The 15,024-nt window shown below is 39.2% G+C and overlaps 1 protein-coding gene across 1 annotated transcript in view; it reads left to right on the top strand.

Moving 5' to 3' along the window:
* The window catches only part of BPGM (bisphosphoglycerate mutase), a 110,438-nt gene extending 96,103 nt beyond the window's left edge, over positions 1-14,335 (top strand). The window contains exon 4 of the mRNA XM_084642538.1: positions 14,060-14,335. Coding sequence (XP_084498664.1) covers positions 14,060-14,088 — 29 coding nt within the window. The 3' untranslated portion in view covers positions 14,089-14,335. The remainder of the gene's footprint in view (positions 1-14,059) is intronic.
* Positions 14,336-15,024: the final 689 nt, after the last annotated feature.

Genomic DNA, 15,024 nt, shown 5'->3' with positions numbered 1-15,024 from the left:
TGAAAATTAAGAACCTGCTGGTCAATAATATCATGGTGAGATGGGTGTAGCAACATTATATGTACAGTTATAAAATTAAGCTGAAATTAGGACTGAAATGTGTTTACCAGACCAGTCTGGCTAACAGAGTTTCTCAAAGACAAAGGACAAGTTGATGCCTCTAGCCAGGTGTCACCAAAGCTGATGGTCCATTACCTACCATGTGGCCATTCTTTGGCAAGGAAGGAGGGCAGGAACACACAGATCTGCATCTTAGGCTAGCAAACAACAGCATGGAACCTCTTTCACCGCAAGACTCCCTGTCTCCATCTTCACAGTGGGATGAAATTTATCAAGGGGTAACCATTAAGAAAATGCATTTCAAAGCAGGAGACTGGACTATGAAAAAGAGGGGCAAAACACCCCAAGGTATCTCTCCCCAGCAATCATTCTCTCTTTCACACAAGAAGAGAAAAGAAACAACCACTGGACTTTGGGAGCAGAGCCTGGACTGAGAATTTGGCCACCAGTGTTACTGGGAACATATGATAAGGGACTTCACCTTGAACCAGGTCTAGTTTAAGTTTTAGTACTAGGAAACTTTTTATCTTTATCTCTTGTAACCATTTCTGACTTTAATGTCTTATATTTGTACTCACTTAAAATCTCTCTCTTTGTAGTTAAATAAACTTGTTTTATTCTTTAATCAAAACTAGCCCAGTGTTGTGGTTAAACTAGGCAGTTTGGTAACTCCATTTAAAGTAGCACCTGATGTATATTGTTCCTTTGCAAGGGCAATGGACCTAAAATATCTGAACTATCTGGGAAAGTGCTGGACTATGCAGAACACAAGTTTTGCGGGGGGAAATCCAGGACTGGGAGTGTGTTGGGGTCACGCTGCCAAGTGTTAACCAAGGTTGGTGGAAGCCAGAGTGTGATTGGAATGTTTCTGGCAGGCTACAGATATACATAGACATTCAGGGTGTGACCTGAATGCTGTTTGTGAGGCATGCCAGGTTGCAGGACTGATGGTGACACAATCCCTCACTGGTCTGGATTGCACCCTGGAATGTCATACCTTCTCCTCACTGAAGTAGGTCCTTCTCTGTTTGCTTCCCCTAACCACCAGATCTGAGATGTATGCTGTAGAAATTGAAGATCAAAAAGACCCCTAAAGTCTCAGCTAGGCCAGTCTACCCTTCCTGAGGGATGACTGTTCTCTGAAATAACGTATCTGATGGTTCACCCAGTCTACAAATATCAAGCAAAAGGGGTTCATCACATCCCTGGGGAGACTATTCTACACTCTAGTAGTCCTCACTGTACTCTGCACCTACACTTTCCTTTGCTTAGGATTATTTGGGGATCTGGATTGATACTTAGAATTCTCTAGCATTACTAGAGGAAAGAAGAAGGGGAGCTTTTCCAAAATGACTGGCAGCAAGCCAGATGCTTAAGAGTCCTTCAGGAATCTGTACTTAGAAATGACAGAGAAAAATTAACTTTGATCAATAGAAAATTGATACTGCATATCTATCTATCTAACCCTACCTAGGTAGATATGATAGATACATACAAAGTGCATTGTGCAAAGTGCAGTTACTGCACATTATGTAGCATAGATAGTGTGTTCAGTTCTGTACAAAACACTGAAGATAACATGTTCCCTGCCCTAATAAGTTTGCAATCTAAATAGACAACTCAAATCAGATAGAAAATGCACCGGGAGCCTGACAGGAAAAAGTTCAGTCTAAGGGAGTGTTGTCTTTTTTTTACACAATGGTGATGACCGAATTTTTACTTGGAGGAACTGAAGTTATACTGATGTGGTGTTGGTGTTTGCGTGGGTCTCTGATTTTGTATGTGTGTGTAGTACATAGTCTCCAATCAAAAAGACTGAAAGTTTGACTAGATAATAGTATTTGGAAAAACAAAAAATAACTTCACTATGTTACTGGATGAAAGCAAGAGCCTGACTGACAACATATAAATGTGCAAAGGCCCTCTAAATCCTGCAGAGAAGCAATCTAATACCTCCACAGAGCTAATTGTGGTCGTCTCCCCCACACACCACCCTTCCATTTGAACCTAGAGGGAAACAAATTACAGCAGCAGCCAGTATAGGTATGGCTAGAATCACAGCTAATGTTCCATAGAGGGAGTGATCTTCGTGCCATTAGGAGTCTCCAGCTGCACATAAAAAGGGAAAGGATCTCCTATAGTGGTGTGGTGGCAAGTACGTAACGTTATGTGCCAGATATTGAAGTTTTGGGTCTATGATGAGAACTAAGTGACAACATGTTAGGTTTAAGTTTTGTTATAAAACTCTGCATGGAAAAAAAGCTTTGCAAAGGTTTACAGACTTTCAGGTGCAAGATCCTTAATCAAAACTCTGCCTTTGAACATTGCTGGTTCTAAAACTTGTAGCTAGTTACACCCCCATTTATATAATAGACTAAGCCAAAACCACAGATCTGAACGTCCACTGCTCTCTACATTTAAAGCCGTAAAGATCTGGATCAAGATTTTGAGGCCCGAACCAATTTCTGCTTTCAAGCAAACCTGAGCCCAGTTTTGTTCAAACATACATGCAGTTTTGAGCAAACTTAAACCAATATATAGTTTTGCATTCAGATCATATGGAATGTATTGTTTCATTTGTCATTGACATAAAACCATATCAAATTTAGCTGTATTGACTGAATTTTGCTTTGGTTTTGGCACCCTCTTTTAGTTTTTGTCAATCTAGAGTATATATGACCCATTAAGTTAGAGATAAAAGATACTGATGACCATTATCAAACTCCTAAGCCATCTTGTCCCAGATGCCATCCTTCCCTGGCCACTCCACTCCCTCCCTTCTCCCCCCCCCCCCACATCTGTCTTGTATAGCCTACACACAGTAGTTTCACACTTACTCTTCAAGATCACATGAATCTGGAGAGTTTATGATTGAATATCCTTTTATTCTGTTGAGTTCTTTAAAAGCTATCATGAGAGTGTGTGGTAAAGTTAATAGTCTTCTGCTAATTCTCACTCTAATAGTAAAATTACTGTGTTTGTCATGACTACATATTCATCGGACCTTGGAAAACTAGGGATACTTTTACACTTGTTCTCTCATAATTATTAATTTATTGGTGCTTACTAAAATGCAAAGGTTTATCAGGGAGATAACCTTCCATTTGAAATCCAAGGTTCTTTAAAACAACATTTTTTAAAATACTGTGCTAAGTCTTTTCTGTGTTCAGAAGAAGAAAAAAGTTAAAAGGCTAAAGCAATTCATTCATGGGGGAAATATTTTTTGCAAGAACGTTTAAAACTATTTTCATTTCAAAGTGTTACAAACTTTTCACTTTCTCCAAAATGTTTTGTGAATTTTTGTATACTTTAAAAATATTTTGATCAAAAACATTATTGAAATTTCTCATAGTAAAACCGTCAGTTTTTGGTAAATTTTTTTTTCTGTTTTAAAATGAAAGAAGGCACAATATTTTTCATGAAAGGATGTCTACAATTTTTTTGCAAAAAAAAAAAAAAATCAAAGGCCATTTTTGACAAACTTTTCTGTTCTGAAGATTTTGTTCTGAATATTCCACTCTGATATGTACATTCATGTCTTTTATCTTGATCAGTAATTGTATTTATTTAAATTTCCTGCTCATTGCAAGAACTGGCTGCCCCTTTTAAGGGTAGTCTGGCTCAGACTTGCCTGTGACTAAGCCTCTATCCCCCCCAGCTGATCTTGATTGGGTGACTTAATTACAAATAGTGATACCAGCTGTGAAAGGGTCAGAGTGGACATAAGGAGAGAGGAGAACTCAGTCAAGAGGGGAGACTTGAGAGGAGAGGTTGGGAGTGCTTGGTGAAGGCAGACTGAATGTTCAGGGATTAGGTTAGGCTCCTGTAGGAGGACCTGAAGTAGGGACTATGGAAAGTAGGGAGTTCCATGGGAGGAACTGCTGGAGCCTCTGGAGAGAGGAGGCAGAGGGAAAACTTGCTGGGAGAAGGTCGTCTGAGAAATAGGCCTAGGTGGCAGTGTTCAGCTTAAGAAGCATAGAAGAAATGTTGCAGGGAGTAGGGGCCAAGAGCAGGGAACTACAGCATTGCCCATGATGCGTGGAAGTACCATTTGTTTGAATTTTCAGTTGGGCTTCGGTTACACTAGAAGGGGACTGAACCTGGCTATGGAATAGATAGAGACAGGCCAAGTCACTTCATACCTTTGTGTCTCAGTTTCACCATCTATAAAATGGGGATAATGATACTGACATCCTTTGTAAAGTGCTTTGAGATCTACTGATGGAAAAGGATAAATAAAAGCTCTGTGGTATTGTATATAGCTAAAATGGTGATATTTATCAGACATCAATCAGCGATGGACAAACTTGGAAAGTTTCTCGTTTGGGTAAGCAATAACTCTCAGATATTTATCACTTAATAATTAGAGGCATTGGATTTGATTCTACATTGCCTTGTGCCTTTCATTGTGTTTTTTGTGAAAAGAAGTGAGTGTAAAACACCTCTCAGCTGGATTGGTAGCATTTTGCAGAGCTGTAAGGGCCCACTGAAGTCAATGGGAATCTTTCTGAAGGTTTTGGGTTCAGTCCCAGTGGCATGTCTATGCTGCTATAGAATCGTTAGGCTGATGGCTGACTGTATTAAACTTGAACTTCAAATACTCAGGACAAGTTTTATGTAGTTGTGGGCAGTGTCCTTGGCCTACAAATAAGGGCTCACTATTACTAGCTAGAGTAGACTTTCCTTAGTTCATGTGTCCAATCTTGTGTTTCTGGATATCTATTCCTGGTGCTACGTGTGTGCAGTTTTGCTGCTGGCTAATCTAACTATAAGTGTGCAGCATATGGATTCCTTACAGATTGGTGGATAGTACGATTGCTCTCTCATGGCTATCCTACAGACTTGGGTCCTACCATAACCAACAAGGAAGGTGAACTTCCTTTCAGTTAAGCAGTAGACGCCTGTGGTTTTGGAACCATAAATCCTGAGTTCTATCGCTGATGAATGCCTTCATGGATCCGCTAGTCTATTCCTGTGCAGGTACTCCTGCACAGCAATTTAGGATTGTCGTATCCTGTTAGATCAGACCGGAGGTCCATGTAGTCCAGTGTCTTTTGTCTGACTGTGGCGACTACCAAATGCGTCAGAGGAAGGTGGCTAGTGATTGGGTTATAATAGCAGCTGAAGAGGTACTCTGTCTCCTTCTAATGTTCTGTGCCGTTCCCCTCAGCAGAGCTTGTGTGTTGAGGCTACCCACAGGAGGCACAATTCCTCTGAGTGAGAGAGAAACTGTATTCATCATAAAGGAATTAGACTTAACATTCCCTCCCCACAAGACAGAGACAGTGGATACACTTTGACAGGAGTGCAAGCTTTTGGACGTTAGCAACATACAATATTATAATTTAGATTAAACTCTTTTGCAAAAAGTCATAACAGCTTTCCAGTATAAACTTTTGTATTAGCATGGTTGATGTTAATGGTTCCAAAGAATTACACTCCAAAATAAATGTCCTAAATAAACTAAACAAGTCTTAGGCGAGACCATATTAAAAAAAAAGTAACCATAAATGTCCAACATTTATAGTGTCTGAACCTGATAAATTACATTTTTTTTTTATTGGTAGTAGGTCCAGTCCTGAAGTAGAGTTCTGTGTAGCTCAAAAGCTTGTATTCTTTCATCAACAGAAGTTGGTCCAATAAAATATATTACCTCACCTACCTTGTCTCTCTCATATCCTGGGACCAACACAGCCACTACAGTTCTGGAAACTTGTAGAAAAATTATACTCACTCATGGAAAATTTGACAAATTGACAGGGATTACCAACACCATGAGGGCTAGGGGACATGACCTCCTAACCACAAAGTTGTTTAGGATCTGCAGGGAATCCCAGTTTCAACCTCCTGGATCTCAGAGCATCTGGCCAGAGTGTCTTCACCTTTTCATGCTGTCAGGGCTTTTCTCTCCCACCTGGCAATATAGCTGGCTTAATAACCTTTTCCCATTGGTTTCTGGTCCATCCACCTGTGATGGTGAAGAAGCTTAGGAGTGGACGTTAATGTTGCAAAGGAGCAGTATTCATTACTGCAGGGATTGCTGATGGAAATTGTTTTGGTTTCCTGGGAAAACAAGCCTCCCAGAGCAGCCCAAAATTATGTCTCCCTCTGCCATCTTTTTTTATCTGTATGAAATGTAATCACCAAAGGACACGAAGGTCTGCTGACTAAAGAGCATTTTACTGTTGATATAATAATCTCACATGCAAGTTCTGTAGCACTTAAAATTGCAAAGTTCAGATACAGAACTGGATTTAAAGCTGTTAAAAGTTTTATAGTTCTAACATAAGTCGCTTTATTTCAGCCAAGTTAGATCCAAAATGCAGTTCAGGATGCAATCTTTCCTAAAATATAAGAATATTTGGATCAAGTGTTCTGGGGCAGGCTATGATAGTAATCCATGCTTTTTGCTTAAAGGAACCCTGTTTCCTAGCAGTAGGTCACAAATTTAGGTTTAACAAGAAGAAAATGGGGCCCTAAAAACTCTGATGGGCCAAATCCTGTACCAGGTGTAACTTCATTGACTTTCATGGAATGTGGCTTAGTCTGTAGAAATATTTGTTGAATGCTTTTTACAGTTAAATTTTTTTAATAGTCATATGCCTAAAGTGAAACTGACTTGGGAAAACACCAGTCTATTTTAATTGTCCATGTGACGTGCATAAACTAAACAGCCTAAATAATGAGCTAGATTAGATTTGTTTTCAGTTTTCATTATCCTAAAATGACACTAATAATAGAGGTTGGGAAAATATATACTGGTCCACATAATATGTCTCAGTATGCCAGGAATGTACTGTATGTAAACTTTTTATTGATGATTTAGATCTAAAATACATAATTTAAATAAATGAATCTGGAATGATATTAAGATCAGTTTTATGTCTCAATCCTGCAGTTGGTTGTGGGTAGGTGGGTGCAGAAATCCAGCCTCATAGCTTCACTGAAGTCAATATGATTCTGTCAGCTCAGTATTTGCCTGTGCATAATTAATAGCAGACTCAGGGCCTTGGGCCTAATTCTAATGTACACTAATGCTCCTCTACCCTACTGTGAAAGTAGCTAAAATGTCACAATTTTGTAGTGAAGTTCTTGTTTTGCAAAATGTCCCACAAATGGAAATTATTAGGGATCCAAAAATAGGCAGGATGAAATTCTGGGAAACTTCCCAAAGTGTAATGAAAAATATTCTGCAGTTTCACACATTCCTAGTCAAAATGAATCACTAGCTGCTAACCTAAATGATGCTGAACCCCTCTAATGGGGCTGAATTTGGCACCCTTATTTACAATGGGTTACTTCAGGTGTAGTTCCATTGGGTGAAATCCTGCCCCCGCTGAAGTTAATGAGTTTTGCTACTGATTTAAACAGTGCCAGGATTTCATCCATTGAATGTAATGAGATTACTTCCAGAGTAACACACTTACATCTCAAGAGTAAAGGGTGTCAAAATTAGGCCTTATCTGAAGAAGGTACCATTCTCTATGGACTCTGCTGACAGTGGGTGTTGAAAGGCTGTACTTTGCTTGCTGTGGAAGATAGCAAGCTCCTAGGAATCTGTCTTTTAGAACTTCATTAATAGGCATTTGGATAGGTGTCTTTAGAGCTGGTATGTTGGCCTTTATAGCTAAAAATCAAACTTCCACATCTTAGTAAGCAAGGACTGAAAACTTGATTCTCTTGGGTCATCCTCCTCCAGCTGTGAGATACATTTGGAGCTGAAGGTACAGAGCCAGCAGCTTCCCCGGAACGGTACTGGTAGGTGTCTCAGATGCAGGAGCAGATAACTGAGAAAAATAAGAGGCTTGACTGAAATACTGTAGTATTCCCTTTGGGCCTGCTTCTGAGAGGTAATGAGCACCTGAAACTCTGAGTGTTTAGTATCGTTGAGGTCATGCTGGGAATAGTTGCTGGACAAACACCAAAAATCCTAGTTGTTTAGTAAAGGAAAATCCCCGTTACCTTGCAAGTAATTTGCAGCAATAAATGTAAAATGCAGTCTGCATTACATCATTGTAGCAACCTATTGCAGTGCAATGTGGGTACAAAGAAGAACATTTTATCCATTCCCTCACTGTTATATTCCTGGAAAAATGTATTTTATTTATAGGCATTTCTATGGGGCTCATCACCATAGAATTGTTGCATTACATTAGCGGCACTTGTACCTTTAATAGGAAAGGAGGGATGTTTTTCTGGTTATCTTGGAATTTTGCAAATGAATACATGTTCATTGAAACCCATCTTATGTCTAAATTTTAACTCTAATTAAATCTACTTTTCAAGAATTCCTCTACTATGCAATAACTGTCCTTCATTTCTGTTTAGAAACTAGGCAAATGTACAGATGAGTCTTCGTATTTCATTAGTACACTGAGCATTAAACACAAAACTTTACACTGAAATAGAGTTCTACTAAACATTTTCTTGATTTGTGACAGCAGATGTTGATCTGAGTGCATATTTATTCTGGAGGAATGAACACAGGGTGAAGACTAGGGCTGGTTGGAAAAAAAATTCTGCAAAAATTTTGATGCAAGTGAGGAGAAATTCTTTGTCAATTTTTCATAGCAAATTTTGACTTTTCAGTACACTTTTTTAAAAGGAAAATCAAACAATTCTGATTGAAAACAGAAAATCCTAATTTAGAAATGCCACTACAGTGTGCAAAGCCTCCATTCTCTTCTAGAGACTGGACTTCCGAGCCAGACTACGTCCTACGGTGATGCAGCACAGACCACACAGTCTCTCCTCTTGCGGAGCCTGCACCGCACATCATGGGAGTCCGTGGGCATAGTGCATCGTGTCAAATGTATTCTAGTCAAAATTTTCAATGGAAATCACAAGCTTTTCATGAAAAAACATGTTTAACTGAAATCCCAATTTCCATTAAATAGTTCTGATAGAAATGTTTCAAATAGCCCTACTGGGAAGTCAGGAAGGTCAGAGTTCTAATCCTGCCTCTTTCATTGTTTTTTGTCTGTGACTTAGTCCAGTCACTACTTTCTCTGCCCCAGATTACCTATGTGAAAATGGGGATAATACTACTGACCCGCTTTCCTCACAGAGATGCTGTGAGAATTGAAGTCTGCACAGAGCTTTTAATGTTTAAAGAGTTATTTAAATGCTCAATGTTATCTCGTTGTGTAAATTCAATGGGATACATTCATAAATCTACTAACTCCAGTTGAGACTCAAGGGATAAACCTGGACATGTATGCTTATGGAGATATTCTTCTACTAGTCTCAGGTTCAATAGCTTATTTTAGCGACGGTAACTTTGTGTAAGCCCTGGAGCCTGAAACATTTTATGGAAATTCAGAACAGATACAACACAGAGAAATGAAATCAAAGCTCACAGGACACTCCCCCTCTGTTTGTGGCACTATCCTGACCTTCTACATCAGTGGGTCTTAACCAGGTGTATATGTGCCACTGGAGGTATGCAGAGGTCTTCCAAACAACTCAGCTAGATGTTTGCCTGCTTTTACAACAGGCTACATAAAAAGCACTAGCCAAGTCCATACAAACTAAAATTTAACACAGACAATGACTTGGTTATACTGCTCTATATACTATACACTGAAATGTAAGTACAATATTGATATTCCAATTGATTTATTTTCTAATTATATGGTAAAAATGAGAAAGTCAGCAATTTTTCAGTAGTGTGCTGTGACACTTCTGTATTTTTATGTCTGAATTTGTAAGTAAGTAGTTTTTAAGTGAGGTGAAACTTGGGAGTATGCAAGACAAATCAGACTCCTGAAAGGGGTACAGTAGTCTGGAAAGGCTGAGAGCCACTGCTTTACAGGACAGGCAGTTTGTGTCTGTGTGTGAAGAGGGTCTGTTTGTTCTCTATCAAATTGCTCTATTCATGAGCTCCATTTCACAAACAAAATCATTTTGTTGACAGGGTCACACAAAGCACTGAGCACAAAAACAATTAAGGCATAATGCATAACTTCCTTTTAAAACCTAGTAATGTAGGTCAGATTTGGGTCTCTAGACCTAGGCATCTAAATGCATATTTTGGTTCTAAATAAGTGGCCTGACTTTCAGAAGTGCAGGGTACCAACTATTTCTGTTGACTTCAACAGGTGCTGGAGGTGCTCAGCGTCTCTGAAAATCAGGTCACTTATTTATGCGCTTAACTACAGGTATCCAACTGAGTTTGAGGATTTGGGCCATTGATTTTTATCCTCAGTAGAGGAAGGTTTCTTATGAAGACTGTATTAATGTCCCAACAGTTACCTAATTTCTGGTTTGCCCCTCCATCTCAAGGTGCCTGTGTTCTCTCCATTGAGGAGTAGATGGGCCCAAGTGTGTTTATAGCTGTACTGCAGCTTCTTGGTCCTTAAGGACCTCCCTATCTGCCAGCTGGCACTATGATTCTGTTGTGTCTCAAACTAAGCAGAATTGGGCTATAAGAATATTTGAATGGGAGACCTCAAAATTACAGGATGTTGAGTTGCTGACTCACTAGGGGACATTCTTGTCTCCAACTTGGAACTGAGTCAGTGTGCTGTGAGGGAGTACCATGCTGCTGGAGATGCGGAATTCTGGATGGGGTGGGAAACTGAACTCCTGACTGGAGAGTCTGGAGCACTTTTCTTTAGCACAGCAGTCAGAAATCATGCTTGAGGTAAACCTGAGCTCAGTGGCTAATTCTGCCTAACTAAAATGACCCTTGCAGCTTCAGTTTCATTCCATTTATTTTGTTCAATGGTCCTGTGCGTTAAACAGTTGGCATGGCTCTTTTTCAGAGGTGGCACCATTTCAGTGGTGGTTAATGGGTTTTTTCTGTATACTATAGTTTTTATGAAGCTTTCTCTCTGAGATCCTTTAGGATGAAAGGTTCTGTGCACATGTAAGCTGTGTGTGTGCATGTGCATTTTCAATTCAACATGTAATTTACCCTAAATATTATCTAGATGCACCCCACTCAAATTTCTTTCTGGTTTTGTTTGAGTAACAGAACTTTTTCCTTATCCTCCAAATATACTCTGTTAACAGATGATGATGATATACCCTATTATGCATCTTGTAGTTAAGTTTTCATGATTATTTCACTTTGGACTCCTTACAGAGACTTCAAACAAGTCAATTGCAATATGGACATGTGTCTAGTAGGAATTTCACTGAGACCACCAATTCATTCCATCTAAGTCATCAAATAGTCTTCAAAGCACTACTGCCTTAGACTGTAGTTGAACCATCAACCTACAGTGGAAATATTTCATATCCCATTACTAATCCCCTGAGCCAACTGCCCTTCTCCCCCATGGTCATTAATTTAAGGAAAATCAATTAAGTACAGAAAATCAACTGTTCTTTCACTTAGTACCTTAGAATTCTGTGGTAAATCAGGAAATCTTTATGAAGTCTGGCAAAAATATAAAATAATAGGAACACAGTGAAAGGGAAAAATTTGTTGCAGCTTCTAAAAGGAAAGAAAATATATGCACACTAAAGTAGCAAAAAGTCTTGTAATAATTCCATGCTCTTTACCAGAACTGTTGGACTATTGATTTCAAAGCGTTTATATATACAAAAGAAGTATAGAATTGTGCTCTGCAACTGACTATTGTGTATAAAGCAACATGTTAACTCCCTTTGAATTTCATAGGGAACACTTTCATCTGAGGAGTCACAGTAGCACTAAAAGACTGTCAAACGATGTGGACATTTAATTGTTCCAGTGTAGACTTCAATAGGAGGTTGACAACTGGGGTATTTTTTGCTGAAAATTTAATTGCAGAAGAATGATTTAATGGTCAGAATAAGTCTCTTAGTGCTGACAAGCCTCTACTGTATTTAGCAGTCCTCAGTGTTGCCATAATTTTTCTTCCGTCCAAAATGTTACCATATACTTGCAGAAATTCCAGTGGCAGTGACCGAGGATTAGGCATTTGCGCCAATCGCTGTCTCTGTCAAAGGAGATCTCTGACAAACACATTTTGTATGTAGCTTGATTGGGTCTGATTGTTGCTCCAGCTCTTTCCTCCCAACAAAGAACACTTTGAATAGAAGTTACCTCTCTATTTTAGGAAGTTTATATCCTTAAAGAATATGGAGGTGCAAGTGGAACTGTAGTAGCTTATAAAACAGTGTTATTGGGAACTTGACATACTGTCTGGAAAGCTGTGGGTTTCCCTTTGGCGCTGCACTCATATGGATTTGCTTTATTGAATTCCAATAAAAAATGTAAGGTGTTCACATTAGAAACTTGGGATCCCTAGATTTTCTTCCTGTTAGTTGTCAATAGTAGTTTAGTTTTTATCCGACAACATTTGGTCGTGGATATGACTAGCCTATAGAACAGTGGTGCCCCATCGGGTAATCTGCTGGTGGGCCGCCAGACAGTTTGTTTACATTTGCACAGCTGCCCGCTGCTCACAGTGGCCGCGGTTTGCCATTCCTGGCCAAAGGGGGGCTGAGTACATCAGCTTTTATAGGATGAACACCTTACCAGTGATTGCTCTTCTAATCTCTTCTGCTTGGGGCCCGCAGGAAGGAGACATTAAGACCTGTGATGGAGGAGGAACGGTGGTCTTGTAGTTATGGCACAGGATTCCATGTAGTAAATCAGTGTTTTTGTTCCCAGTGTGCCCTTGCAGAAAATCACTTAAATTATATGGACCTCAGTCTCCTCATCTGAAAAATGGGATAATATCTTTACTTATCCACAGAGATACTGTGAGGCTTAATTCAGTAAAGATTGGCCTTGAGAGCCTCTGATGGAAGTGTTCTATCCGTTCAAAGTGTGAATTACTGTTAAAGGTATTTCTGCTGTATATTAATCTGCCTGTGCTTTATATTCTATGCATGAGAGCTCTCTGCAAGATAAAGAAGATAACTGCATCTCAAACACCACCTGGGAAAAGCGGTCAAAAAGCCATGTTTCTCCGCTATCGTCCATTTACAGCACTGCACAAATGATTGAGTTATCATTATTTATTCCCCAATCCACCAAAAGCATAAGATATTGGCTTCAGTCAGAAGCACAATCCCAGACTACATCAACCAGCAGTCTGATTTGATATGACAAATATGATATTTTTATCCAAGTCACTGATTCATCTTTCTCCCTAACACTCTGACTCCCTTGCCCCCAGCAATGCTTGCTTATAGCTTGTTACATATATGTGGTCTGCTTCACCTCTGTAATGACTGTCATAGCTGTCCTCAGGAAATGTTGGGATATCTTGTTCTGGCCTTTTCTTTTTGGGGTAAAGGAGGAGGGCTTTGCTTGTTCTTTTTTGTGAGACAATATAGCACAGTCATGACAATAAAAGTGTGCCAAAGAGCTTTGCAGTTGTCTTTATCTGAAAAAATAGTTTAAAAAGTAAATGAAATTTGGGGTAGCTAATGGTACAGTGGGAGGCACTTAAAGACTTGCCAATTTTACCTCGAGACAAAGTTACCAAAGTGTTTGCAGTATTCTCTAGTACTCTCATATGTTCCATATAAGCAAATATCTTCAAAACTGCAAATGCAGACATATTTAACTCCAAATAGTTAGGCGCTGATCCTGAAATGAGCTCTGGGGAGGTGGATCTCTCCCTGATCCTACATAGACCCAGCTAGCATTTGCTGAAGGACCAGGGCCATAGTTAAGGCAACGGGCAAGCTTTTAAAGGCCACCACAGTGCTGTCTGGGATTGAAAGCTTGTATGTTGTTGTGATGCATGGCTAGAAAGGGTTAAACATCCTGCAAAATAAATAACCCTCAAAAGACATTGGGGGAAATAATGTTTGTGTTTTTGTGTATTTACATATGTATGAGTATGACAATGTAATCAACAGTCCCTGTCTATGCTGTCTTCTGATATCATTTAAATGAATTATAAACACAGGATATCTCGGTATTCATCTCTCTTTGAAATGTACTGTGAATGGTGGAGGAAAAAGCAAATGGCCTTACATTAATTTGTATAGCTAAGTACTGGTAATGGACCTCCTTCAAAGTCATTCTAATTACCTTTTGTTCCCCAAGGAAATCCCAACTTGTCAAAGAGGATATGAAATTGTATAAAAGATCCTTGGGCCCTGATTCTGTCATCTCATATCTGCTTAGAGTTCATCAGGGGAAGTTTGAGTTGCAAGACTGAAGTCCCAGTTATGCTGTTATGCCCTGAATATGAGATCTGGACATTGGACTAGGACCTATGAACTGAATTCTAAAGGATCTCTTTGCAACTACAAAGCTCACCATCGCTGCTATGAATCTGAACCTCAATTAATTGAATTCATGTCTGTATGTATAATGATCTTTTAACCATGCTCTCTCTCTCTTTTGTTTTTTAATAAATTTTAGTTTAGTTAATAAGAATTGTCTGTAGTATGTATTTGGGTAAGATCTGAAACATTAATCTGGGAGGTAATGTGTCCAATCCTTTGGGATTGGTAGAACCTGTTCTTTTATCTGATGAAATAAGATTTATGGAAATTTTCATCATATTTGACGTGGGTACCTGGATGGAGGCCTGAGGCCGGATCACTTTAAGGGAACTGTGTTGTTATCAGTAAGGTAATAAAGAAGCTGTTTTATGCTGGTTTGGTTAATCTAAGTATTGGAATATCCACCAGCTTTATGGGGATTGTCTGCCCCATTCTTTGCAGTTCATCCTAATAACATCAGCCACACTATCAGAGGCTCATTCACTTGCACATCCACCAATGTGATATATGCCATCATGTGCCAGCAATGCCCCTCTGCCATTTACATTGGTCAAACTGGACAGTCTCTACGTAAAAGAATAAATGGACACAAATCAGATGTCAAGAATTATAACATTCATAAACCAGTCAGACAACACTTCAATATCTCTGGTCACGCGATTACAGACATGAAAGTTGTGATATTACAACAAAAAAACTTCAAATCCAGACTCCAGCGAGAGACTGTTGAATTGGAATTAATTTGCAAATTGGATACAATTAACTTAGGCTTGAATAGAG

Source organism: Lepidochelys olivacea (genome assembly GCF_965140295.1).
Source record: "Lepidochelys olivacea isolate rLepOli2 genome assembly, chromosome: 1".
Lineage (NCBI taxonomy): Eukaryota > Metazoa > Chordata > Testudines > Cheloniidae > Lepidochelys > Lepidochelys olivacea.
This window is presented reverse-complemented; position numbering and strand designations above follow the sequence as displayed.